Source organism: Prionailurus viverrinus, chromosome D4 (genome assembly GCF_022837055.1).
Source record: "Prionailurus viverrinus isolate Anna chromosome D4, UM_Priviv_1.0, whole genome shotgun sequence".
Lineage (NCBI taxonomy): Eukaryota > Metazoa > Chordata > Mammalia > Carnivora > Felidae > Prionailurus > Prionailurus viverrinus.
This window is the reverse complement of record NC_062573.1, coordinates 37769797-37795149: the sequence shown is the minus strand read 5'-3', so window position 1 is coordinate 37795149 and position 25353 is coordinate 37769797. Positions and strand designations below refer to the sequence as shown.

Below are 25353 nucleotides of genomic sequence, written 5' to 3'. Positions count from 1 at the left end.
AAACAGCTTACACAGGACTATAATTATGTGTTCAGTCTTTTGTACTACAGTCTGAAATTCCACCAACAGAATACCCAGACAATAAACACAGGTTTTTTTTTTCCTGTCAAGTGCAACTACTGGGAGGGGTTACATTATTTAGATTCAGTAGCAAGTCAGTCTGATAATTCTGTTTAAGTCAACATGCAGGTTGACATTCGCTTTATTAGGTGACTGGGCAAAAGAACGAGAAGGAGAGGAGATAGTTTAGGAGCATGAAGTATGTGAAAGAAGAAGAAAAAAAGATCTACATAAGGTCTTAGTGCAGGAAGGGATATGGAATCTTTATAAAACAAGAGCACTAGCACATGAAAAATGACAACACAAAAACATTAACAATAAAGTGCTAATTTCAGAATTTTATTTAGAGCTGGCCCTTGTACCTAAGAAAAAAGGAAGCATTTTATTGTCTCCTGTACCATGGTCTCAGTTCCTGGGACCCAAAACTAAGGTGAGTACAATTAGTATTATAATCCATTTCCTATGAATCAGGACTCAGACTAATACTACTAGGATTATCATTTATGGACTGGTCTGAGAACCTAATATCATTTATAACATTTTAGATACTGTATAATATGTTATGAACGACCGACTTAAAAATCAACATGTGGAATACAAATCACATGTAAACTAAAACTACCCACAGTTCAGCGGCGCCTAGGTGGGTCAGTCGGTTAGGTGACTGACTTTGGTTTCAGCTCAGATCACGATCTCATGGTTTGTGAGTTCGAGCCCCACGTCAGGCTCTGTACTGACACCATGGAGCCTGTTTGGGATTCTGTCTCTCTCGCTTTCTCTGTCCCTACCTTGCTTACTCTCTCTTTCAAAAATAAATAAATAGGGGTGCCTGGGTGGCTCAGTTGGTTAAGCATCCAACTTCAGCTCAGATCATGATCTTGTGGTCCATGGGTTCAATCCCCATGTCAGGCTGTGCTGACAGCTCAGAGCCTGGAGGCTGCTTTGGATTCTGTGTCTCCTTCTCTCTCTCTTGCCTCTCCCCTGCTCATGCTCTTTCTCTCTCAAAAATAAAAATAAACAAACAAACATAAATAAATAAACAAACATTAAAAAAAAACCCCACAAAACAAAAAACTACCCATAGTTCAGTCCTAGATTTATGCCCAACTAACCAATTTAGCCTTGTGTGGAAAAAAAAATTCTACTTACTAAGGTTCACCAAAACAGGTATTTTTAAAAAGAGTCACTATATAAGGGAACTTCCAGGTTTATTTTCATTTCAAATGACTGAAGTTTCATAATTTTATTTAGTTAGTGTGGCTATATTTTTGAAAGTGAGCAATATAGAATTGTTTCTATAAACACAGAATTACTATATAATTTGAGGTGTAAAATATGATTTAAAGTAAAAACCTGCTATAGATCTTGGATCTTTGTTTTAATTTAAACAGCTTATGATAACAGATGTTTAAATACACTTAAAAAAAAATTAACCAATGAATTAAGTACAGAAGACTTAATATAAACCGTTAACTTACCTGTAAAAGGATCTGAAAAACTGGTGTTCCCAAGTCCTAAGGTTTGACCTTTCGTGTTATCAATAATAAATTTAGCCACTTGATCCAAAAACATGGGATTCAAATCATTCTTCTGTAAGAAGTTGTATGCAGTTAACCAAGGATCATCACTGACGTTATATGGCAATTTATACGATGGTCCACCTTCATTGACATCAATTGAGAAAACATAATCAAACTCCTTCAACAGGAATACAAAAAGGAGATAAATGATTACTAACTTATCTGTTCATATTAATGGCATATATATCACAGATCTTATGTGTCCTTTATTTTATAAAGTTATAATAAATATTATATTGATTTATAACAAATATATTTATATAAACATTTTATAATAAAATTATAATCCTTAAACTTTCTCCAAAGTGCAATGTTACAATCTTCCACTTGGCATGTGATGATTGATAGCAACCATCTGCATATGCTGCAAGGTCAGTATTTCACTGGGGATGGAGGAGGGGAATGTATTACAACTACACATAAATTCTAAGGCCAAAGGAAGGTTTCCAACTGGTTGATCTCAAGGCCAGAAGTATTAGCTGTTACCATGTCCCACTCAGCAAAACATGCTGGTGTTATAAGCACTGCCACACAGGGGCCCTCATGTCCTGCCAAGTTAAATATAACAAGGCAGAAAGCATTGGCTGGAAGGTGGCACAGAAGCTCCTAATCCAAAAGGGTTGGGAACAGTTTACTCACAGTAAGTACCAAAAGACAAATAGTGTCTAATGTATCAAATACGGAAAAAGATTTTTTAAAAGTCAATTTCAAGGCAGGGAAAAGAGAGAAGCCTCCCCAGAGAAATGTATTTTTAAATGGCAAAACACCAAAGAAAATTGTATTAGCATGGGGAAAAGGGAAAAGAAAACCTTTGTCTAATGCTTTAAGATAATGGTAATTAGAAAGTAGAAATTGACATACTTTTCCTTCATATAAAACTTTTCCAGATGTTTGCTGATTAGCACCAGATGAGCCAACAACATCACCAATTTTTATCCACCTCCCTTCGCTAACACTCCACTGATAGGCTTCGACTTTCTCCCCATCTTTGATTAGACGAGTCTGTCCTTCTCTAGCACCTTAAAATAAAAATGTTAAGAATCAAAAGTAGAAAAGCAGAGTAAAAATGAAAGACACAGATTAAAAAATCTTAACTTTATGTATTTGGTTTAACTGGAAATTTTATTAAAAGGCTCCATCAGTTAAGCATCTGGGATTTGGTTTTGCTCCTCAGATCAAGATCTCACGGTTCGTGAGTTTGAGCCCCATGTCAGGCTCTGCACTGACAGCACAGAACCTGCATGGGATTCTCTCTTCCTTTCTCTCTGCCCCTCCCCCACTCATGTGTGCACTCCCTCAAAACATAAACAAACACTAAAAAAAAAAAAAAGTTAATCTACTGGAAAGTGTCTCAAAAGACAATAATGGTTAAAAGTAACCAATTTATTAAATAAAGGAAAGAAAAAAAGGTGTATTTCCATTAGAAAGTAGCTGGCCCACTAAAAATAAGTTTTATTACTATTTTCTGACAACACTTTCATTTTAATAAATGACTCTCCATTTTTCCAGCTGCTCAGGCCAAAAAGTATAGAAGAGTCTGATTCCTCTTTTTCTGAATCCCATGGCCAAACCCTTAGCAAATTCTATCAGTTCTGTCTTTTTTTTTTTTAATTTTTTAACATTCATTTATTTTTGAAAGACAGAGAGAGCACAAGCAGGGGAGGGGAAGAGAGAGCGGGACACAGAATCTGAAGCAGTCTCCAGGCTCTGAGCTGTCTGTCAGCACAGAGCCCAACACAGGGCTCGAACCCACTAACTGTGGTTACCTGATGATTGCCTGAGCTGATGTTGGATGCTTAACTGACTGAGCCAACCAGGTGCCCCTCTATCAGTTCCATCTTCAAAAAAGGTCAAAAAAACTATCTATTCTATCTCCATTGCTACCCAATGCTACAAGCCACCAACGTTTCTCGGCTGGACTGATTTAATGGCCTTCTACTCCTGCCCTGGGGCTCCCTACAGTCTATATTCAATCCAGTAACCATAAAAATTATTTCAAAGGTTAGTGTCCCTGACACTCCTCTGTTCGAGACCTTTCAATGACTTTCCATCTCTCTTGATCAAGGCCTAAGTCCTTGGAGTAGTGTACAAGGCCAAATCTATCATCCCCTCTGTCTTCACTTTGCACTTCTCCCCTCAACCCATCTCCGGACTTTAGCCCTGGAGTCTTTACACTGGCTGTTAATTCTGCCCATGACACTCTTCACACAGATGTTGGCAAGATTTACTCTCTTGCCTCCTTAAGAACTTACTTGAACGTCACATTCTCAGCAAAGCCTTCAGTGGCAGAAACAGGCAGCTGTCCTCCAGAGATTCACAATCCTACACCATAGGGTAGAGATGTAGCTGTGGCTACAGCCAGGTGCAGTGTCTAGATGCCACTTACTGAGAAATGGTCTGTGCAATCTGAATGGGTGTGCTATGTGCCAGTTCTAGGCCTAGTCGATCTTCCTCTAACCTCCCATTTTATCCTGTCTGATGGCTGAATGTCTCTACCCAAGAAGCCCTTGGAAGCTACATGGTGATGGTGGTTTCCATCCCCAAATGACCACAAGGAGAAAAACTGCTCTACAAACATGCTCAAGATGGCGTGTCTGGGTGGCTCAGTTGGTTGAGCAACCAACTCTTGATTTCGGCTCAGGTCACGATCCCAGGGTCATGGGATCAAGTCCTGCATTGGGTTCCCACAGAGTGTGGAGGCTACTTAAGATTCTGTCTTTCCCCTCTGCTCCTCTCCTCCGCTCATGTGCACACTCTCTAAAATAAAACAAACAAACCCCAGAAACAGATAAAAATTCCCCAAACATACCTAATATACCGTGTCATCAAGTGAACTTTGAATGTGCAACAAATAAACTCTTGTATTAAGTCAGTGAGATTTTAGTTTATCTATAATAGCAACTAATGCTATACCAAATATTATATATTTCCTGAACACTGTATTTAAAATTACAAAAACACCCAACTCCTGCTTTGTTTCCCACAGTACTTATCACTATCTGACATACTTATATATTTACTTATTTACTTTTTAATTTGTCTCCTAAAGAGTATAAATTTGTAAGAACATAGATATTTGTAACCTTTTATATTTGCTGTATTCCCCAAAGCTTAGAACAATGCCTGGCACACATTGGGCACTTAGGAAATACTTACTGAATGTGTGTGTGTGTGTGTGTGTGTGTGTGTGTGTGTGTATACAGTGACAAAAAGACTACATTTTTGCAAAGAATTGTAAGAATATTAAAAACATGACAATACAATACATTAGTTCTCAAACTTCTGATTTTAAGATCTCCTTATAATAGTCATGAAAGTTACTCAGAAGCCCAAAGAACTTTTTTTAATGTAGGTTATATGAATTGACTTATTGGATTTGAAATTAAAAATAAAGAGTAAAAAAAATTCACTTAATGGAAAACAATAATAGATCTATTACATATTGAATAAATAATATGAAAAATAAGAATAGCTTTAGAAACTTACTGAGAAGACTGACATTGTTTTGTATTTATAAATCTCTTTATTGTCTCTTAATAGAAGACAGCTGGATTATCATACCTGCCTCTGCATTCAATCTGTTGTAATCTGTTGTTCTATTTGAAGTATATAAAGAAAATCCAACCTTACACAGATAACATAGTTGAAAAAGAAAAGACTAGTTTAACAGCTTTTTCAGAAAAATGTGAATATTCTACAAAGTAGCAGGTCTTTAAAGGTTACAATTTAGAATCTGCAACCATCAATGCATTTTTCAGGCTCTATTAAATACTAAAATGCACTGGTCTATCTTACAAGCTCCTGGTAATAAATACAAATTTTCCAAAATTTCAATATTCATTTGAGAGTTTTGAATTTTATCTTTGGCAATATATACTGTCAGCTGTTTTCCTTAAAGTGACATGGTCATTTTGCTAATTTTCAAAAAAAGTCTTGCCTAAACCCAAGCTTAACCATAGTTACTTCTTCTATGAATAAATATGGCACTCCATGAAAAGTTCAGCCCGCAATGCAAATGAATGTTTGTACTTATCCCAGAGACACCATGGTACTCGGGAGTACTTTATGTGTTGACATTTTGTCAACCAGAATATTAAAACAGACATGTATTAAAGCCTCGAGAGGTAGTAAATTAATTGTTAATGCTTCCTCAAGCACATTTTTATGGGCAAATGGTTTTCATTTTTTTTTTTAACTACAACTGCATGCCAGTGAAGAGCATAATAACTACCACAACAGTCTGGTGTCACTGCCTTGATTTGTGTACTAAGAAGCCTGTGTTTGTTTGTTTGTTTGTTTGTTTGTTTTACCCAGCATTGCTTTTGGACCATAAGTTAACACAGACCATGTTAACATAGTGGAAAAGTCAAATAACAGCTTAGTATTATTAAATTAGTTGGACCTTAAGGACATCCTGAAGGAATCTCAATATTCCCAGGGGTCCATGTACCAGGTTCTAAGAACCAATGATATAATGGATCAGGGATATATCAAACACAAGATTTCATTTGAAATAACTACTGTCCTCTGGTTTAAACTCAAATGATCCCCAACTTATTAAGGAGACACTGCTTTCTTTGAACTCATTTTTATTTTTAGTCTATACAGTGTGTCTCAGGGAACCCAATCAACCAAAAGGTATTAAAGAAGTGACTTTTGTGTACCTATTATATACGAGCTAGGTATCCGGAGATGGATTTAAAACAAAAACGAAGATTCTTCTTTAAGGAGTTAAGCTCAAAATGTGACACAGAAAGAAGCAAGAATATGGTTTCTCATAGTGGTTAAGTGTAAAAGTTCTAAAAAATCCCTATCTGGCAATGAGAATAACACTTAATGACTAGCAAAACAAACTTGTTTTTCTTATCATTCTAATTATTCCCAAAGGCAAACAGGGTAGTATTTTTTACTACTATATACACTGAAATATTTACCAGGTTCATTCAGATGTTCCCTCCCAGGAAGCTGCTCAGCATTAATGTCCCCTAAATCACCGGTTTTAGAATCAATGGTTGCCTGAGAGAGTTCTTTTTCAAAAGCCTTGATTTCCTCAGCACTTGCTGTCCGATCCTCTGATTCCGTAAACACTCTAATAATACCATCACTATAAGGAAAAACACTATAAGTCACTGCCATATTGTATTAACATTATCCCACCTGGATGATCCAGAGCAAAAATAATCTGTATTTGTGAATATGAGAAACATTACTATGTATTTATGGCTGAGTAGAGAGAGCACTCTGCTGACTTCACACACTACCCTATGCTGCTTTCTAAAGCCATCTATAGGGTAGAAAAAGATTATTTAAGGGAAAAGTCACTGAGAAAAGACAGAGAAATATGTATCTAACACAATTTTGAATTCCAAGTTAGATATTTACCATCATAAAAATCTGGAGCTATAACATACAATTTAAGTCAATATTACATAGATACAAGAGTATAAAGAAGGGTAGTGGGTTATTTTATTTACAAAGGGCTCAAATAACCAACATAAAGCTTAGAAAATAGCAGATGCTCAGTATCTGTTCATTTGGGAAACACAGTCTGTGTTTCCTATGCCCTTAACCAGCAATGTAATCCCACTCATGAAAAAAAAGCCTCATCTTAGACTAGATGGCAATCCCAACCTCTAGTCTTGGCACATGACTTCACTTCCACCATTTCTAAATTCTTGGGTAAGAGGCAAGTTGGCCACCTTCAAATGCACTAATCCTGCCCCGTTCTACAGAGAACTTTGTTTCTTATGTAACCTTTGACTGACAGGAACTTTACCCTTTCAAATTGTTTATTTTCTTTAACTTTAAATATGCTTAGGGGGAAAATAATTAAATCAACAAATCAACCCTTGACCCAGCCAAAATGTAAACTACCTCCGCTTTATTAGACCCACCATCCCTTAGAGGTTTTCCTTTCTTTCTTTTCTGCCTTCCATGCCAGATCCACCGGCTCGAGGGTGGTTCATCACCACTCGGACCTCAGAAATCTAAAACTGAGGTCGTCATCTTCTGCACCTAACCAATTCTCCCACTTTCCCCATTTATATTAATGCAATCACCAAAAGCTTGAAGCTTTACAGTTTTCTTTTATCCTCCTTTTGACAACCTTTCCTTTGCAATATCTAATATTTTGGCCTCTTGTCCATTGGCACCGTGGGGACGGTATTTCATAACATCACACCCCTACTACCGGAACTGCTTTCCAAGTTGCTTTCCTGCCATCACCACTAGTTAAATCCAACCTACATAGTTAATAATTCACAGGTTATGCTCTATTCATGTCACTTCAGTAGCTACAACCCTTTACTCCAAGCACAGACTCTAAAAGATACCTGGCATTCAAGGCTGTCCACAGTTATGCTCCACCCTACTGCCTTTACCACCTTACCAGTATCCCCCACTATTCCCTAGCATGAGTCTTCCACCACTTTCCTTGATCTGCCCCACAAATCACTTTCCTGGTCCTGCCACACCTTTACTTACACTGTTGTTTTGTGGTTTTTTTTGACAGAAATTCTCATTTCCCTTCTTTCTCATTATTTTTCAACATTCAATTCAAATTTCCTCTTCTTCATAAAGGTTTCCCACACTAATCTCTACCTTCTCCAGTTTCTTTTGCATTCGACGTTCTGACTGCACAACTGGCAGAGCAATACTTTTGTACTGTATCATGTACCATTAATGTATAAAAGCTCTTATGCCTAATGCTGTTTTTTCAGTACAGAAATGTACTGAAATGTCTCCCAATTCACCTAAAGTTCCTTATGGCTTATCTCAGTGCACTCTTAACACCTACCAAAGGCCTAGACACATGATATTTATTGACTGACTAGAATATAAATACCTCGCACCAACCACAATGTCACCATTGGCTAGAACACAGCAGCACCATATAGACTGAGCTGGAAGTCGGATTGTCTGGGCACATTCCCCACGTTTCCAGATTCTCAGAGATCTGTCTTCTGCCGTTGTCACAAAATCTAAAATCAATGAATATAGGAAAAACTAGTTTGAACAAATAAAATTAAGTACATTTATAAATATCACCTTTCTAGGGAGGCATAATGACTTTTTTAAACCCAACATATTTTAAAATTATAGTTTTACATTTTATTTATTTGTTACTTATACCACAAAAACTTCAAAAATCATATTTTCTACATTTCACACCTTACATATTATGCACTTTGCACCAATAAATTATACAAAGCGTTTCCTCAAATACCCAAAACTATTTGACATTAACCATCAAGTGTGAATTGATATAAAGATGATCACACAATTTCTTCCTTTACAAGAAGATCCTTATGAAACATAGCTACTAAATTATTCAAGTACAGTTAGTAAACTGATTTCGGTAATGAGCCCTCCTACCCCCACCTCAAGAATGGGATGGAACAAGGTTCAATACAGAATTTTAAATACATGATATATGCTAATCTTACCTTTACAATTTGGAAAAACAGATATGCTATAAATATAGTTGGTATGTCCATAATATACTTCAAGACACTCGCCAGTGATTTGCCACCTTCTAATACTAGCATCATTTGCACAGGAAAGAAATTCTGTTTCACTCAAAATTGCTAAACCTCGTACACAGTCTTCATGCCCTGTATGAAAAGAAAAATAATATGAACCAATAAGATGGATGATTTGACTGATGGATCTATGTATTTAACTAACATTATAAAACACATCAGGGTGCCTGGGTGGCTCAGATGTTAAGCATCTGACTTCAGCTCAGGTCACGATCTCACAGTTTGAGTCCCAAATTGGGTGAGCTCAAGACCCCCTTCAGATGAGCTTGAGCCCCACTTCAGGTGAGCATAAGCCCCGCTTCATGTAAAACATGAGCCCCACTTCTCTCTCTCTCTCTCTCTCTCTCTCTCTCTCTGTCCCTGGCTCACTTGTGTCCTCCCTAAATAAACAAATAAATAAAACATATCAGTGAATAGTAATAACTGATTTGCAAGGCAGAGCAATTCATTTTTTTCTGTAGAAAAGCCTGGTAACCAAACTTTGTATTTCAGATTTGGCAATATTTTTTATTACCGGTCTTTGGAAGTTATTTTACACTATCTTCACCAAATTATTTTCTACAACTCTCCAGAAATAAGATTCTAATCCCAACACTTCTTCATTTTTACCTGGAAATTCATTTTCAGTTTTTCATCCTCAGTAACAATAATTGGTAAGCATCATAGCATATAAAATATTCAAATATGACAAAAAGTTATGGCCTCTAAATTTCTTACCACATAAAACTGCGACTAGTATTTATAAAGTACTAAAAAAATTAAGAGAAGTTAATGGGAATGCAAGCTGGTGCAGCCACTCTGGAAAACAGTATGGAGGTTCCTCAAAAAACTAAAAATAGAACTATCCTACGACCCAGCAATTGCACTACTAGGGATTTATCCACGGGATACAGGTGCGCTGTTTTGAAGGGACACATGCACCCCATGTTTATAGCAGCACTATCGACAATAGCCAAAGTATGGAAAGAGCCCAAATGTCCATCGATGGATGAATGGATAAAGAAGATGTGGTGTATATATATATATATATATATATATATATATAGATATATATATATATATATAAAATGGAGTATTACTTGGCAATCAAAAAGAATGAAATCTTGCCATTTGCAACTGCATGGATGGAACTGGAGGGTATTATGCTAAGTGAAATTAGTCAAAGACACAAATCATATGACTTCACTCATATGAGGACTTTAAGAGACAAAACAGATGAACATAAGGAAAGGGAAACAAAAAGAATATAAAAACAGGGAGGGGGACAAAACAGAAGAGACTCATAAATATGGAGAACAAACTGAGGGTTACTGGAAGGGTTGTGGGAGGGGGGATGGGCTAAATGGGTAAGGGGCACTAAGGAATCTACTCCTGAAATCATTGTTGCACTATATACTAACTAATTTGGATGTACATTTTAAAAAATAAAAAATAAAATCTTTAAAAAAAAAAATCTTTAAAAATAAAATCCCAAAACAACAACAAAAAAATGAAGAGAAGTTAAATTATAAAAGATCAGTTATTTAAGAATTTGAAATAAAAACCATCATAAAAAGTAAACTTTAGAATATGCTGAGAGAGATTAATTTATCTGGGACCACACAACTAATGGAAAAGCTACAAGATTCATGTTTCCTGCCTCATAATCCTAGTTGTTTTGATTCAACAAATCCTAACTTCTCCCCTCTGATTTAACCAAAAAACAAATATAAAACCAAACATCCCTGCTTTGTTAATAGAAACAGTTCATAATATATACAAATGCAGGCATTGAAATTATACAGTAAATATTAATGATTGATTTTTCATTTTTATTTATTCAGGTTGTGAGCTGAAATCAAGAGTTGGATACTCAACTGACTGAGCCCCACAGGAGTCTCAATGATTTTTAAAAAAATTTTTTTAATGTTTTATTTATTTTTGACAGAGAGAGAGAGAGACAGAGCATGAGCGGGGGAGGGGCAGAAAGAGAGGGAGACACAGAATCCGAAGCAGGCTCCAGGCTCCGAGCTGTCAGCATAGAGCCCGATGCGGGGCTCGAACTCACAGACTGCGAGATCATGACCTGAGCTGAAGTCAGATACTCAACCGACTGAGCCACCCAGGCGCCCCTCAATGATTTGTTTTTTAAAGGAAAGATTTTATGGAATAAACTTCTTATATTATATTCTTAATTATGTACTTGGAAAAACATCTATATTCCATTAATCAAAGGATGTAAAATGTTTTTTAAACCTTCATAAAATTCAATTTCTTTCAATATTACTTGAGGCAGTACAGAAGATACTACATTTTTTTTCAAGGACAGAATATTGTCTAATAAAGGAGATCAGGAATCAAAGAATTTCCCATGCTTGGGGTGCCTGAGTGGCTCAGTTGCCTAAGCAACCTCCTCTTGATTTTGGCTCAGGTCACGATCTATGGTTTGTGTGACTGAGCTCCGCATTGGGCTCTGAGCTGACAGCATGGAGCCTGCTTGGGATTCTCTCTCTCTTCCTCTCTCTCTCTCTCTTTCTTCCCTTCCTCAAGTGCACATGTATCTGCTCTCTCTCAAATAAACAAAAACTTAAAAAATTTCCCATGCTCAGTATTTGCTGATTTAGATTAGCTATCAAGGATTAATGACAACTTGATAACATATATTGTATGCAACATAGGGATGCTTAGTTATAACTCGTCCATCTACAAATAGTTTTATCTTCATAAGGGACTTCTGCAGTATTATCCGGAGTAGTGATCAACTTCAAAAGAGAAAATAAAAGAGAAGAAAAACAACGTAAAGATTTATACCAAAGGGGTGCCTGGCTGGCTCAGTCAGACAAACAGCATGTGACTCTGGATTGTGGGTCAGGAGCTGAAGTCCTATGCTAGATGTAGATATTACTTAAATGAACACAACTTAAAAAAAATGTAAGTGCACCACAAATAAATCATCAATAGTAGTATTAGCACATGCCTCAGTGTAGGAGCTATTTAATAGGTAAGGTTCAAAAAGACTACCCCCCTAAAACCACAACATATGTTTAAATTTGTTATTACTAAATAATGTACTTCAGTATTCATAAAATACTCATGATGCTTTCCTCCATATATAAAGTTAACAATACTGAGCCATCATCAAGTCACCAGGCTTATGCTTGGAAGTTTCAGGCTAAACTTGTTAAAATGACAGCCAAAAACAATTGCAAACCATGTTATAAGTTCAAGTGGCCATGTATTAGTCCACATCTGGATGTTTTATGAGAAGTTTCATTATATCTTTTAAAAAGATTTTAAATATTGTCAGAAAGTTACATTTACCCCAATGTTCTATACTACAGACTGATGGTTTTTGAATACCATTTTCAAGCTTCTAAACTTTTGAGAAAACACCATCTGAGTGAATATGAAGAGATTTATTATAAAAGTTGTCTACTCCGATCTTACCTGAAAAAGTCCTCTCGCATCTTCCAGCTTTCCACAGCTTAATAGTCTTGTCTGCTGATCCAGTTAACATTAAGCCCTGTTCAGGTAAGATCTTTACCGCCCATACTGCGGCTGTATGACCCTGTGAGTTAAATGGGAATTAAATTAAGTTGCCACAGAATGATCATATTTAATTATTATCTAGAACATTCACACAGAACTACTACTGTACCTGTAAGGTCATCATGCACTTGTCATTTAGCCACACTTTAGCAGTGGTATCCCATGAGCCACTAAGTAATGTCCCAAATTTTCCAGATGAAAGACTACAAACTAAAGGGAAACAAGGCATTAGTTAACACATCGTCATATAGAAAAATGTTCGACCTTGCTAGTTATTAAAGCATTGCAATTTTAAAAACACTTTTTGAACTAAAAGTAACTTGGCCAGTTAAGGGTTAATTCCATGGAGATGTAGAGTGCAATGGTCAAGAGCACGGATGCTAAGCCACGAATGCCTGGGTGCAAGGCCTAGCTGTGCCACTTAGGAATTGTCTGACCATGGGATAACTCACATTCCTTATCTGTAAAGTGAGGGAGCAGGATCAAATGGGTTGCACAATGCCTTCTGGTTATAAAAAACTAAATAGAAAGATAATGCAAGTGATTTTGAAATGCTGTTTATATAGATATTTAGTTAAAATGACAAAAAAAAAAAAAGAAGAAGAAACCCAGTAGAGTTCAGCTAAATGTTCAACAATAACAGAATAGGTAATTAAATATCTTATTATCTTAATGTAAAATCATGCAAGCTAAAAATTAAACATGTGAAGAATTATTTAAAAACACAGAAACAAAAAAGACAGAGTTCCTTTTTTTTAAAGTTTATTTATTTTGAGAGAGAGAGAGAGAGCGAGAGAGCGAGAGAGAGAGAGAGAGAGAGAGAGCACGCATGTATACACACAAGCAGGGAAAGGGCAGAGAGAAGGAGAGACAGAATCCCAAGCAGGCTCTGCACCACCAGCCCCAAGCCTGTTGTGGGGCTACAACTCTCAAACAATGAGATCATGATCTGAGCTTGATATCAAGAGTTGAATGCTTAACAGACTGAGCCAGCCAGGCACCCTCAAAAAGATACAGTTCTGATTAAAAATGGCAGATTGTTCACAGTAAAGCTATAATGGTATTAATCTACAAGGACAAAGAAGACAGAAAACACTGTCACTGACATAGCAAAATGAAGGAGGTTATAAGTTAAACACCCACAGAGAGATAAGAATTGAGCGACTCCCCCAAGGAACTCTTATGAGACTCAATGTCCAGCCACTAGGTTCGATGGAGAATGGAGCTAGGCAGAGAACTTGAAATGCTAGATCTCTCCTAGCAGCCTCCAGTGTCAGGAAAGTACATCCTCACCAGCTGCAGGCAATGGGAGGTTTATTCTCTGGAAGAACTGAAGCACAGTTTACAGATTCAAGCAGTCAGGTAAAATAAAAGTCTGGAATAAGAAGCCCTGTGAAACACAAGGGAAATAAATGGAAAATCTACATCCTGAAATGTGGTAGTTATGTCGTTCCTTTCTCCCACAATACCAGCAGACAGGCATATATTCCCCACTGCCCAGGCAAGAGGGAGGAGAATTCTGCTCTAGAAGTCTTAATAATGCTAAAGAACTTCAGATAAGGAAATGTGAGAGGGTTTCCCACCTAAAAGGTCAGACCACCTCCAGATCACCTTCTAATGAAGCCCACCAATCACCAAGCTTCATGTACACTAGCTAAAAAATTTTCAACTTCTTTATACCTTATTCTTAAATATGAGCAGCCAGTTTAATATCGACAACCATTTTATAAAAGTCTCCAAAGGGAAAGAGAAAAATCCAAACAAAGCAACACAAAAATAAAAGGCAAAGGGTTAGGCAGGCCAGAAGAAACAAACCTAATTTCAGGAAGCCAAAAAACAAACAAACAAACAAAAACCCCATAAAACTTTAATAGTCACATAATATTTGCAAATAGGTAAGATATTACATAAGAAGACCTATTGAGAGAACAAGAAAAATAAAAACTAAAAGTAGAAGAATCAAACCAAAATCAAATAGCACTAGAAAAAAAAAGTCTCTCCTGAGAATTAGACCAAAGAGACAGACTCAAAAAATAAAAAAGTTTAAAAAGTTAGAAAATAATTTCACAATGTTCAATATCCAACAAATAGGGATTCCAGAAAGAAAAAAAATGGGGGGGTGGGCAGGACAGATAAGACAAAGAATAGTACAAGAAACATTCCCAAAAGTGAAGAACATGAATGTCTGGATTGAATGAACCCACAAAAGAGCCAAATGAAAGTCACTTTCAAAAGCAGAGACAGAGATGCACTGTGAAATATTTTCTAACATCAGAAATAGAGAAGATCCTAAAAGCTTACAAGGACCAGGCACGTGTCCCACAGAGAAGATGGGAAATGAGAACAGCATCAAACTTTTCAGTTAACACAATACACTAAAAGGCAATAGAGAAATGCCTTCAAAATTCAGAGATTAAATGGTTTTAATACAGGATTTTATATCCACCCAAATTAACAATCAAATGTAAGGATAAAGACATTTTCTAATATACAAATATAAAATACATTTAGTCCCTGTAACAGCTTTCTTAAGAAGCTTAATACACCAAAATGAAAAAGTAAGTTAAGAAGGACAAAAATAGGGGCACAGGGGTAGCTCAGTCTGTTGAGCATCTGACTTCCACTCCGGTCATGATCTCGTGGTTGACGAGTTTGAGCCCTGCGTTGGACTTTGTGGTGACAGCTCAGAGCCTGGAGCCTACTTCCGATTCTGTGTCTCCCTCCCCTGCTCATGCTGTGTCTTTGTGTGTCTCAAAAATAAATGAACATTAAAAAAAAAGAATGACAAAAATATGGGAATTCTCTCTAGGAAATCTATTGTCAAAGGGGAATCCAGTGTTAACATCAGCCCAGAGCATCAATCCAACAGTAGACTTGAAGAGGAAAGTTTCCAGGAAAAACATGGAACAGGTAAATATTGTGGTGTGCATGGTAGCCATTAGTGATATTCATCAAATATTTTCTGCTCTTTATCTTCTCAACAAATGGTAATATTGAACTTCCCCAGTTCTTTTGGCTTTAGGCAAGCCACATGACTTGTTCTGGCATTGAAAAATGAGGGAAATGTTATTTAACAGGAGAAGCTTTAAGGACAGGTGCATAGTTAAGCCGTGTTCCCTCCCACTGCTCCACTGTCTCTGAAAGCACATGAGATGAAACCTCTGTCATCCCAGATCCCTGAGTGATTATGAGGAGCAGAGCCCCCTGCTGTACTGCACTAGATCTGTAAGAAGCAAAGCAAACTTTTATTGTGCCAAACTCCTGAAATTCTGGAGTTGTCTGTTACCACAATGTCAACTAGCCTACCTGATTCAAAAATCGGTAGCACAAATGAGACACTGCTAAAACAAAAATCTAAAAATGGCATTAGCTTAATGCGCAGCTGGTGGGGAGGACATTGTAACAGAGAATGGAAGTTTGGTAATCCTTATGCAGTGGAACATTTTGTAAAACAGCAGCCGGCAAAAATCGAAGACATAATAAACTTGTAGCTCTAAAGAAAGAGGATGGAAAATGGTACTGCAGTGATAAGCTGTCAGTTACTATCAGCTACATCTGACTAAGTACGAAAAGAACAGAATGAGGGGCACGTGGGTGGCTCAGTCAGTGTCCGACTCTTGAACTCGGCTCAGATCATGATCTTACAGTTTGTGGGATTGAGCCCCGCATCAGGTTCTGTGCTGAAAATGTGGAGCCTGCTTGGGATCCTCTTTCTCCCTCTCTCTTGCTCATGTGTGTGCATGCATACACACGCGCACACATACACACACATGCTCTCTAAATCAATCAATCAATCAATCAATCAATCAATAAAAGAATGCAATGAGATAAAGAAGTGGCTGGTTGTCAAGAAGGAATGGAGTTCAGAAACTGAAGCCAATTGCTTCCCAACCCCAAATGATAAAATATGAACCTGAGAAGGTGTTTTAGCTGCAAAGGACAACTGAAACTCAGTCATGCAACAGGGACAAATAAAAAACGTGGCTAGCATGCACAGTGCCAACATTTCTTTATTTTTTTTTAACATCTTTATTTTATTTTTTGAGAGACAGAGAGAGACAAGAGCATGAGCAGGGGAGGGGCAGAGAGAGAGGGAGATATAGACTCAGAAGCAGGCTCCAGGCTCTGAGCTGCCAGTACAGGGCCCAACGCAGGGTTCAAACCCACAAATGCGAGATCATAACCTGAGCCGAAGTCAGGCACTCAACCAAGTGAGCCACCCAAACTCCCTGTCTAAATGGATTTTAAGTATATTCAAAGCAAAGCAAATTAGGTTGTTAACCATGAAAATAAATGCCTTCAACAGGGCAAATGGCTCAGGGAAAAGAATCTGAGCATGCAGGTTTCCCACTGAGGTCGGATAGGCTCAAAGCTTCAGTAGTAAAATCTAAAAAGGCAGGTAGGAAAAGAGGAAAGGAGAGAGGGGGAGAAATACAGCAAATCCAGTCTACAGTTGAGGGTATGGCTACTGACACAGAGGTCTGACTGGAATCAAATAAGTAATAAGACTACCAAGAGAGTTGCATTGCCAAGAACTAAAAATATAAAGTCTATGACCTTTCAAGACAAAAATGACCCTGTGCACCCAACTCCCGTAGGCAGAAGGAGAGCTGAGAATATTGCTTAGTCTCCAAGGAGGTTATATATCAAGGTGACCAAGGAGAGTAACAGAAAGGAAAGAGTATGCCAGAGGGCCAAGGTGGAGCTACGAAGAATAATGTACTGGGGAAACCCCTTTTAGAGACCAACGGGAACAGATCACAAAAATCTCTCCACTCTCTGAGCAGGCAGGTCCTTGAAAACAGACACCCGTCTAGATGTCAGAATGACTACATATTAGGAACCATTGTCTTGCACTGTTCCTTCTCCTGAATGGCAGTGTTTGCTCTGATTACCCTACAGCTCCACAACTGTATACTGGGTGAATGGATGACAGGGAACGTATGTTTGTAGCCCACACACCTCTGACTTTAAGAACTATATTGGGACTTGATGTCGGAACACCTGAGCATCACCTCCCTGATGTTTAAAATACCACCTGTCACCCAGGGATTCTTAACTTTGGGCTTGTGGTTGCAAGTGTAACTTTGGCTTGTCTGACATGGAGAGAGAAGTGGGTATGTTCTGCCTGCACAAGGGAGAGCAAGCTGAATAACTGATAACCAGAGGCAGACTGTGGTTGGTGGCTCACCCTTTTAGTGCATGACATTAGGCACAGCCAAATGATCCATGCATTAGTCAAGAGTCTGAATGGTGGCTGACACTTTCAGGTATATGCTTTTAAGAGTCAGTGCATTATTAATCACATTGCCCTGTCACTGCTGCAACCAACCACTGCAGCACAGGTAGAGAGAAAGCCCCCATTAGCCTGGGTCCCTGAGAGACTCTGATGAGCAGATTCCCCTCACTAATCCATGATGAATATGTATGGTGAGTGAGAAGGACTTTTGTGTCATGCCACTGAGATCAGGGAAGTGTTTGTTACTATACCGTAACCTATTCTCACTCATTATGTTAGAATATTTAAAAAATGTAATAGGCATTTAGGAGACTTCCTGCAACACTTGTAAAATATCAGCTACAGTTACTCAGAAAATTATGGAAATGGAAAAAAAGGGGCCATTAACTTTAGGAAAAATTTTTTTCCTAGGTAAGAATATAATTTAAAAACTACATATGCATTGACTATATTCAAACAAACATTCCCCAAATTTTGTTACCTACTCTGTTCCAGAAAAAATTGTGATTTTCATAAATATATAAATAATAAGGTAAAAATTAAAAATAAGTGGAAAATAAAGTAGGGCAAAAGGAAGAGAAAATTAGTATGTAAAATATAAAGCTGTGAACAGGTGCTGGTGTTGGGCTTCTGCAAAGAAGCAGAAACCTTTAGCAATAACAACTAGGAGATACAGGGTCCTTACCATGTGCCAGACACTGTAAAAAGTGCATTACACTCCACAAGAACTCCAGGAACTAAACGCTATTGTTATTGTTAAATAACAGATGAGGACACTAAAGTTCAGAGAATGAAAGGATTTTAATCTTTAAAATGAAAAAAAAACTAGATAGTCAGGAAATAGTCTTGGCAATTAGAATAGAAAATATCTTCTATGGATCTATTACCCATTCTTAGTCATAGGGACAAAGATTGAAAGAGATTACTACACAAATAAAAATACAATTACTGTATTTGAATACAGAAGTCGAACTGAATTTTTTCCATTCATATGAAAAGTTGCTTTTCAAATTATTATAAATTTTTAAAAATCAACTTAAAGCTTATGTATCATGGGGCGCCTGGGTGGCTCAGTCGGTTAAGTGTCCAACTTTGGCTCAGATCATGATCTACGGTTGGTGAGTTCGAGCCCCACGACGGGCTCTGTGCTGACAGCTCAGAGCCTGGAGCCTGCTTCAGATTCTGTGTCTCCCTCTCTCTCTGCCCCTCTCCCACCTGCACTCTGTCTCCCTCCCTCTCAAAAATAAATAAACGTTAAAAAAAAAAAAAAGGTTATGTAGCATCAGTTGTTCTTTAAACTCAAATGCTCAAAAAGGCAGTAAATTCAACATTTGATGCTTATATTAATAAATTATTCATGTATAAGTCCAAAAACAGAAAACCCTAAGTTTTCAGGATATGGTTAATTTGTGAAAAATTTTTTCTTTTGGATAACCTTATTTTCCAGGTAATAACAACTTACCTCCAAAAACTTACACCATATTTCCTAATGGATAATAGCGAATCAAGCTGGATTTAGAAAATAAGTTCCATTTTTTAAATCTTTGGGTACAGGAGGTTCTCTCATAAGGAGATTTAGCTACCAATTCCAATTTTCTTTTTTTAAATGTTTCTCCTTGATAGTTGTAATTGGGAAAGCTCTTCATATTCTCTCAGAGATCAGTGTAACATATAATTCAAGAGAAACGTTTCAGAAAGCACAGAAAATTTCTTTTTTTTTTAATTTCTTTCAAGATCAGGCAGAAATAATGAATAAAAAAAATAAATCTCTTTCAATAAGCATAAGGAAGCATTTAGCTTTGAATAGGTAGGGGAAAAAAGCCCATGATACCAAATAATGCAACATAAAATTACCTAGAATCGCAAGTTATAATGAAATGGGGAAGTGTTATATGTATAATATCAACTAAAGAATAGTACTACTTTACTATTTAGAAAATAAAACGGTCTAGAAAGCTGAACAAAAATGACATAAGAATGTCAATCATTAATTTTTTCAGCTATACTCACTAACATGGTATGTATGGTATGCCAGGAAAAAAAAAAAGCACATGACATTTGGCCTCTAAACCACCAAGGAAACTAACAAAATAACAAAAGATTACCTTATAATAAAGTAGAAATGAATCAGGCAGAAAAAATACCCTCCAAAATTGAAGCAGTATTTTTACATAGATTTCTATGAGATCATATGATACCTTAAAAGATCAAGACAAATAAGATTATATAAAAATTGACTTTTGCATTACAAAAAAAATGTGCAAAGTAAAAAAAGTTAACAAAATGGGAAAAAAATTTGTAATTTGTATGAAAGAGTTAATAACTCTAATCAAGGTCTTCAAAAATGGCCAGTAACCCAATAGTAAATGGGAAATTTTTAATATAGTTCACAGGAAAAAAAGGGTAAAAAATCCCTTCCTTCTATGAAGATGTCCCCCTCCGTAATAACAGAGATGCAAATTTCCCTTATACTAAAACATCACTTTTCATTTATTATTTTGGCAACAATCTAAAAATCTGACAACATACACCATTGGTAAGGGAAACAGGGACTCATGTTGCTGCTTGAAATGCAAAAACAAGTTACAACACCTAATCAAGCGACTCAGAAATACCTAACAAAATTACATATCCATTTGCCTTTTGATCCAGAAATGAGTATTATGCCTAAAAGACATTTCCAAACTAACAAAATGACAGAGGCACGGAGCCATTTATTATGGTACTATCTGTACTAGCAAAAGATTGAAAACTCAGATGTCCATCAGTAGGGGACTCGCTAAATAAGCTAGAATAGTCATAGTACAGCTAGCTAAACAATGAATTATAATGCCATCATAAACACGAATGGAGAAGGCTTCTATATAGTATAATAAAGAGATCTCCAAAGTGGTAATGTTATCAAGCAAAAATAGGAAGGGCAGAAAATTGCATACAGTATGTTACCTTTTACCTAAGAAAGGGGCAATATAAATCTACATCCATATCTGCTCTATTATTTTTAAAAAGAACAAAGTTAATAAATATAAGGAAAGGGACGGTGCAAGAAGCCAATAGTGAATGAATCTAGACTTCTTTGAATATATCTTGGTGAGTTGTTTTTCCTTTGAAACTATTTATGTTTTATAGAATTATAAAGGAACATTAAGTTAAAAAATCCTGTTGAGCACCATTACAACCAAAACTCAGGTTTCCAGTTATTATTTCCCACTAAAAAAACAAAAGCAAAAAACATGGGGCTTCTTGGAGAAATAGCTGATTCCAGGTCTAGAACAAGGTATACATAAAGTGAACCTGTAACATTCTATAGTACCAAAAGCAAAGAAAACTGCTAAAGGTCTTCTCAAAAGGCCACAAGGGCCAATTTAAAGAGGTTTCCAATATGGCCAAATATGGGACAATTTGAGAATGAAAAAGAAACAGGAAGCTAACTCATTCTGAAACTTGGTAAAAGAGGTAGGAGAGGAGACATGGCAAGCATTTATCCTATCTTCCCTGTACAAAAGTCTCACACGTAACCAACGAATTGACAGGGGAAAAAAAAGCAATGTCAGGAAATTATATAGTAAAAAAATGCTAGCTATTAAAGGCAAAAAAAAAAAAAAAAAAAGGTAGAGTATAATGATTTTTCAAATCTTAATGAAACACTGGATCTGTGTGTGCTCATCACTACATGCTAAAAACCATTACATACAAGACAGCTAGTAATTTTATAATGAATAAATGATCAACATTTGAACCCACTAATTTACATCACAAAGAGTTATTAAGTGCTTCTTAATGTGCTACAACAGAAAGTACACAATACTACCTATAACAGGTACTTGTCAAGAACTTGAGCCTGAATCTGATTAAGTTTCTAGATCTGACTAATACCTCCTAAGACATATAGGGGATTGAGGAACATGTTAAGGGAAACGATGAGGCTTTAATCAGCAAAGTTCAGGCAGTAGGAAATCCTACAGGTTAAATAAGCTGGTTTCAAATAGGGAGGGGGAGAAAAGGGGGAAAGAAACCCATAGATTAAAAGATATATGGACCTGAGCTGGGTCACAGTTCAAGCAAACTGTAAAAAAACATTTATGAAACAATTGGGTATAATTTGAACCTTCATTGGATATTTGATAATAAGCAATTAGGTTTTGTTTTGTTTTAGGTGTAATGACGATTAAAAAAAATATATCTTTTAGAGGGATCAGCAAACTATGGCCTGTGGGCCACCTGTTTTTGTATACTGCACAAACTAAGAATTGTTTTTACATTTTTAAGTTAATTGGGGGGAAAAATTAAAAGATATTTCCTGATATGTGAAAATTTTGACATTCAAATTTCAGTGTCCATAAATAGCTGTTTATTGAAATACAGATAGGCTCATTCATTTTATTGTCAATGGCTACTTTTGTATACATCGGCAGACTTGAATAGTTGTAAAAGTGACCAGATGGCCTGCAAAGCCTAAAATATTTACTATCTGGCCCTTTACAGAAAAGTTTGCCAAACCCTGTTTTAGAGTTACATATTAAAGTATTTACAAATGAAACAGTATATTGGAAATTTCCTTTAAAATAACATTGTAGAAGACTGGGGAGATGAAAGAAGATAGGCCATGTGTTGATAATCCTTGAAGCTATGTAAATACACCGGTGGAAAAGATCGTCATCCCTTTAAATATATATATTTATACATAACTCATTACAAAATACTGTATCTCTACCATTGTATACATTTCAAGACTTCCTCAATGAAGTTAAAAAAAGTCTGTATCACTCAGTATTAAAGATTTCACATATATACACACAATTCATTTTACAAAATTTTTCAAAGGAATTTTCAAGTGTTTATGGGGCATACTACTTGCTTACAGATCCAGATACATAAAAAAAATAGGTATATACACTGCATTGATTAAGCACATCATTTTATAATAAAGAGCTATTAAACCACACACAAATCCAGGAATATCAGCTAATCAGAAATATATGTAAACCATAGAAAACAATATTAAAAAGTATTAAATACTCTTCGGTTATGATACCAAGGTCCTAAACACATTTGTTCTGGGTCTTCAATTTACTGCATAAATACAGATATAACAACCATAAGATGAAAAAATACTCTTAGTCTTCCTAAATTAATTCCTTGCACAAAATAGTTGAAAACGAAAACCACAAGGTGTATTAAAATTATACAGCTTCTTCCTTTTATAACAGAACACTGTATTATTTACATATATAAGCATGTCAACCTTTACTGATGATAACAATAACTCTGGAATAGAATTTACAGAACAATGATGATCCTAAAAGGTTTTCACTATCAAGTCATAGCCATAGGTAAAACAAACATAATTAATAGTATAGAATGCAGATATATGAATTTTATTTTCAAAAGGATGAAACTTCTTCAAATAGAAAAAAATCAAAGCATTATACTCACCAGTATTTTTGTGACCTTTTAGTATATAAAGTGGTGCTGGACTTTCCAGTGAGAAAATACAAATATTGTGGTCATTTCCTCCAGTGGCGATTAGTCCATGAGGGTACATATCACTTGAAGGTATGATGCATACACAAGATACAAAATTGGAGTGGCCACTCATACAGTGCATTTCTGTAAAGCCCCTGTTAGGACTGGAAAGACATTGTAATGAATAAGATACACATTTGTCCCCTGACTTACCATAGGACATGAGTATCAAAGTACTCATTTTCTTTTAGTATACGGGTTGAACGCTAGAGTGTCTGCTACCTTAAGAATCTATTGGTTTTGTTTTGTTTTGTTTTTAAGTAATTTCTACACACAAACTCACAACCCTGAGATCAAGAGTCGCATGCTCTCCTGAGTGACCCAGCCAGGTGCCCCAAGAATCTATTATTTTAACTTAAATATTAAATATCTAATTTTATTAGCTACTATTGAGATTCACATCAGATTAGAAAAAGTTTAATTAGTGTTTCATTGATAAGAGTATATTAATTAACAGAAAGAATAAGGAAGGAAAGGGAGGGAAACAAGTATCGCAAGTGGCTTTTTCTCATGCTCCGTCTTCATTTCTATTCATCTGTGACTGTTACCCTCAGAAATCCCTGGTGAAGTGAAACATTCATACAATTAAGATAATGAAGTACACTATCAATAAGTCTCAAACACAGTGAGAATATTTTCATACTATGAAACACTAACTTAATACCCATTAGTAGAGTATATATATCTAAATCGCTAGAGTACCAATCATTCTCAATATGCAAACTAACGGAATACAGGGATATATAAATGAATGCTCTAGGGACACAGCATACTAATAACTGCCTTGCGTTTAGAAAGATTATCAATTTGTTACACACATCACTCAGCATCACTGCCTTATATAACAAGTCAAACAACACATTACAATGTACTATGTGGAAGGCAGTAAGGTAACTCCTGAGAGAATATAAAGAATTATATCCCCGATTCAAGCTAAATTAAAAAGTCTGCAATGTAGTAGAAGGAGACAGGACAAGTGCACACGAAGAGATAAGACTTCAAGATAAACACACATCCATACACATTTCGAAGAAAGGCATAAACCCACAAGGCCAGGGAGAATAAGAAGAAAAAGAAACAGGAACACAACTTTGAACACTCAAAGCTGATTGAAAAATAATAAAGGATATAGAATACCTGAGAAAACTGAGGGGGTTTTTTAATGTTTATTTATTTATTTTGAGAGAAAGAGTGCAATAGCAGGGGAGGGGCAGAGAGAGAGGGAGAGAGAATCCCAAGGAGGTTCCTTGCTGTCCGCACTGAGCCTGATGCAGGGCTTGAACTCACCAATCCTGAGATCATGACCTAAACTGAAACCAAGAGTCAGACATGTAACCAACTCAGCCACCCAGACACCCTGAGAAAACTGAGTTCTAAGTAGGCATCAGGGAAAGTAGAGGACCAATCTACCAATGAATCCCTAAAAAGCTGAAGAATATTAGCAGCACTATGTACCTCTAGAAATGGGGACCAAGAAAGGTAGGAATTAGGAAAAGGAACACTATTGAAAATCTTCAGAATCAGTTGCAAGATGAATCATATGAAAAATCTTCAAAGGAAGGTATTTGGCAGTAGCTTTTTTTTTAACTTGTCCACTTTATTTTGTTGTGTGTTTTTTAAAACTTTTTAGGGGTGCCTAAATACAGACTGCCTTCCAGAGAGAAAAAAAATAATAGTTCAAGAAACAGAATGGCTTCAGACTTGTCAAATTTAACAGTAAAGGCTGGGGCGCCTGGGTGGCTCAGTCAGTTGAATGTCTGACTCAGGACATGATCCCAGGATTGTGGGACCGAGACCTGTGTTGGTGGGCTCCTGCTTGGGATTCTCTCTCTTCCTCTCCATTTGCCCCTCCCCCCTCACCTGCTGGTGCTCTCTCAAA

General features: G+C 36.5%; 1 protein-coding gene across 5 annotated transcripts in view; it reads right to left on the bottom strand.

The window, feature by feature from the left end:
* PLAA (phospholipase A2 activating protein) overlaps positions 1-25353 on the bottom strand; it is a 42037-nt gene that overhangs the window by 10460 nt on the left and 6224 nt on the right. For all 5 annotated transcript variants that reach the window (XM_047830571.1, XM_047830568.1, XM_047830569.1 and 2 more), the window contains exons 2-9: positions 23385-23578; positions 12819-12919; positions 12608-12728; positions 9086-9253; positions 8485-8620; positions 6575-6744; positions 2502-2659; positions 1539-1758 (exon numbers count right to left, since the gene is read on the bottom strand). In XM_047830571.1, coding sequence (XP_047686527.1) covers positions 1539-1758; positions 2502-2659; positions 6575-6744; positions 8485-8620; positions 9086-9253; positions 12608-12728; positions 12819-12919; positions 23385-23556 — 1246 coding nt within the window. In that variant the 5' untranslated portion in view covers positions 23557-23578. The remainder of the gene's footprint in view (positions 1-1538; positions 1759-2501; positions 2660-6574; positions 6745-8484; positions 8621-9085; positions 9254-12607; positions 12729-12818; positions 12920-23384; positions 23579-25353) is intronic.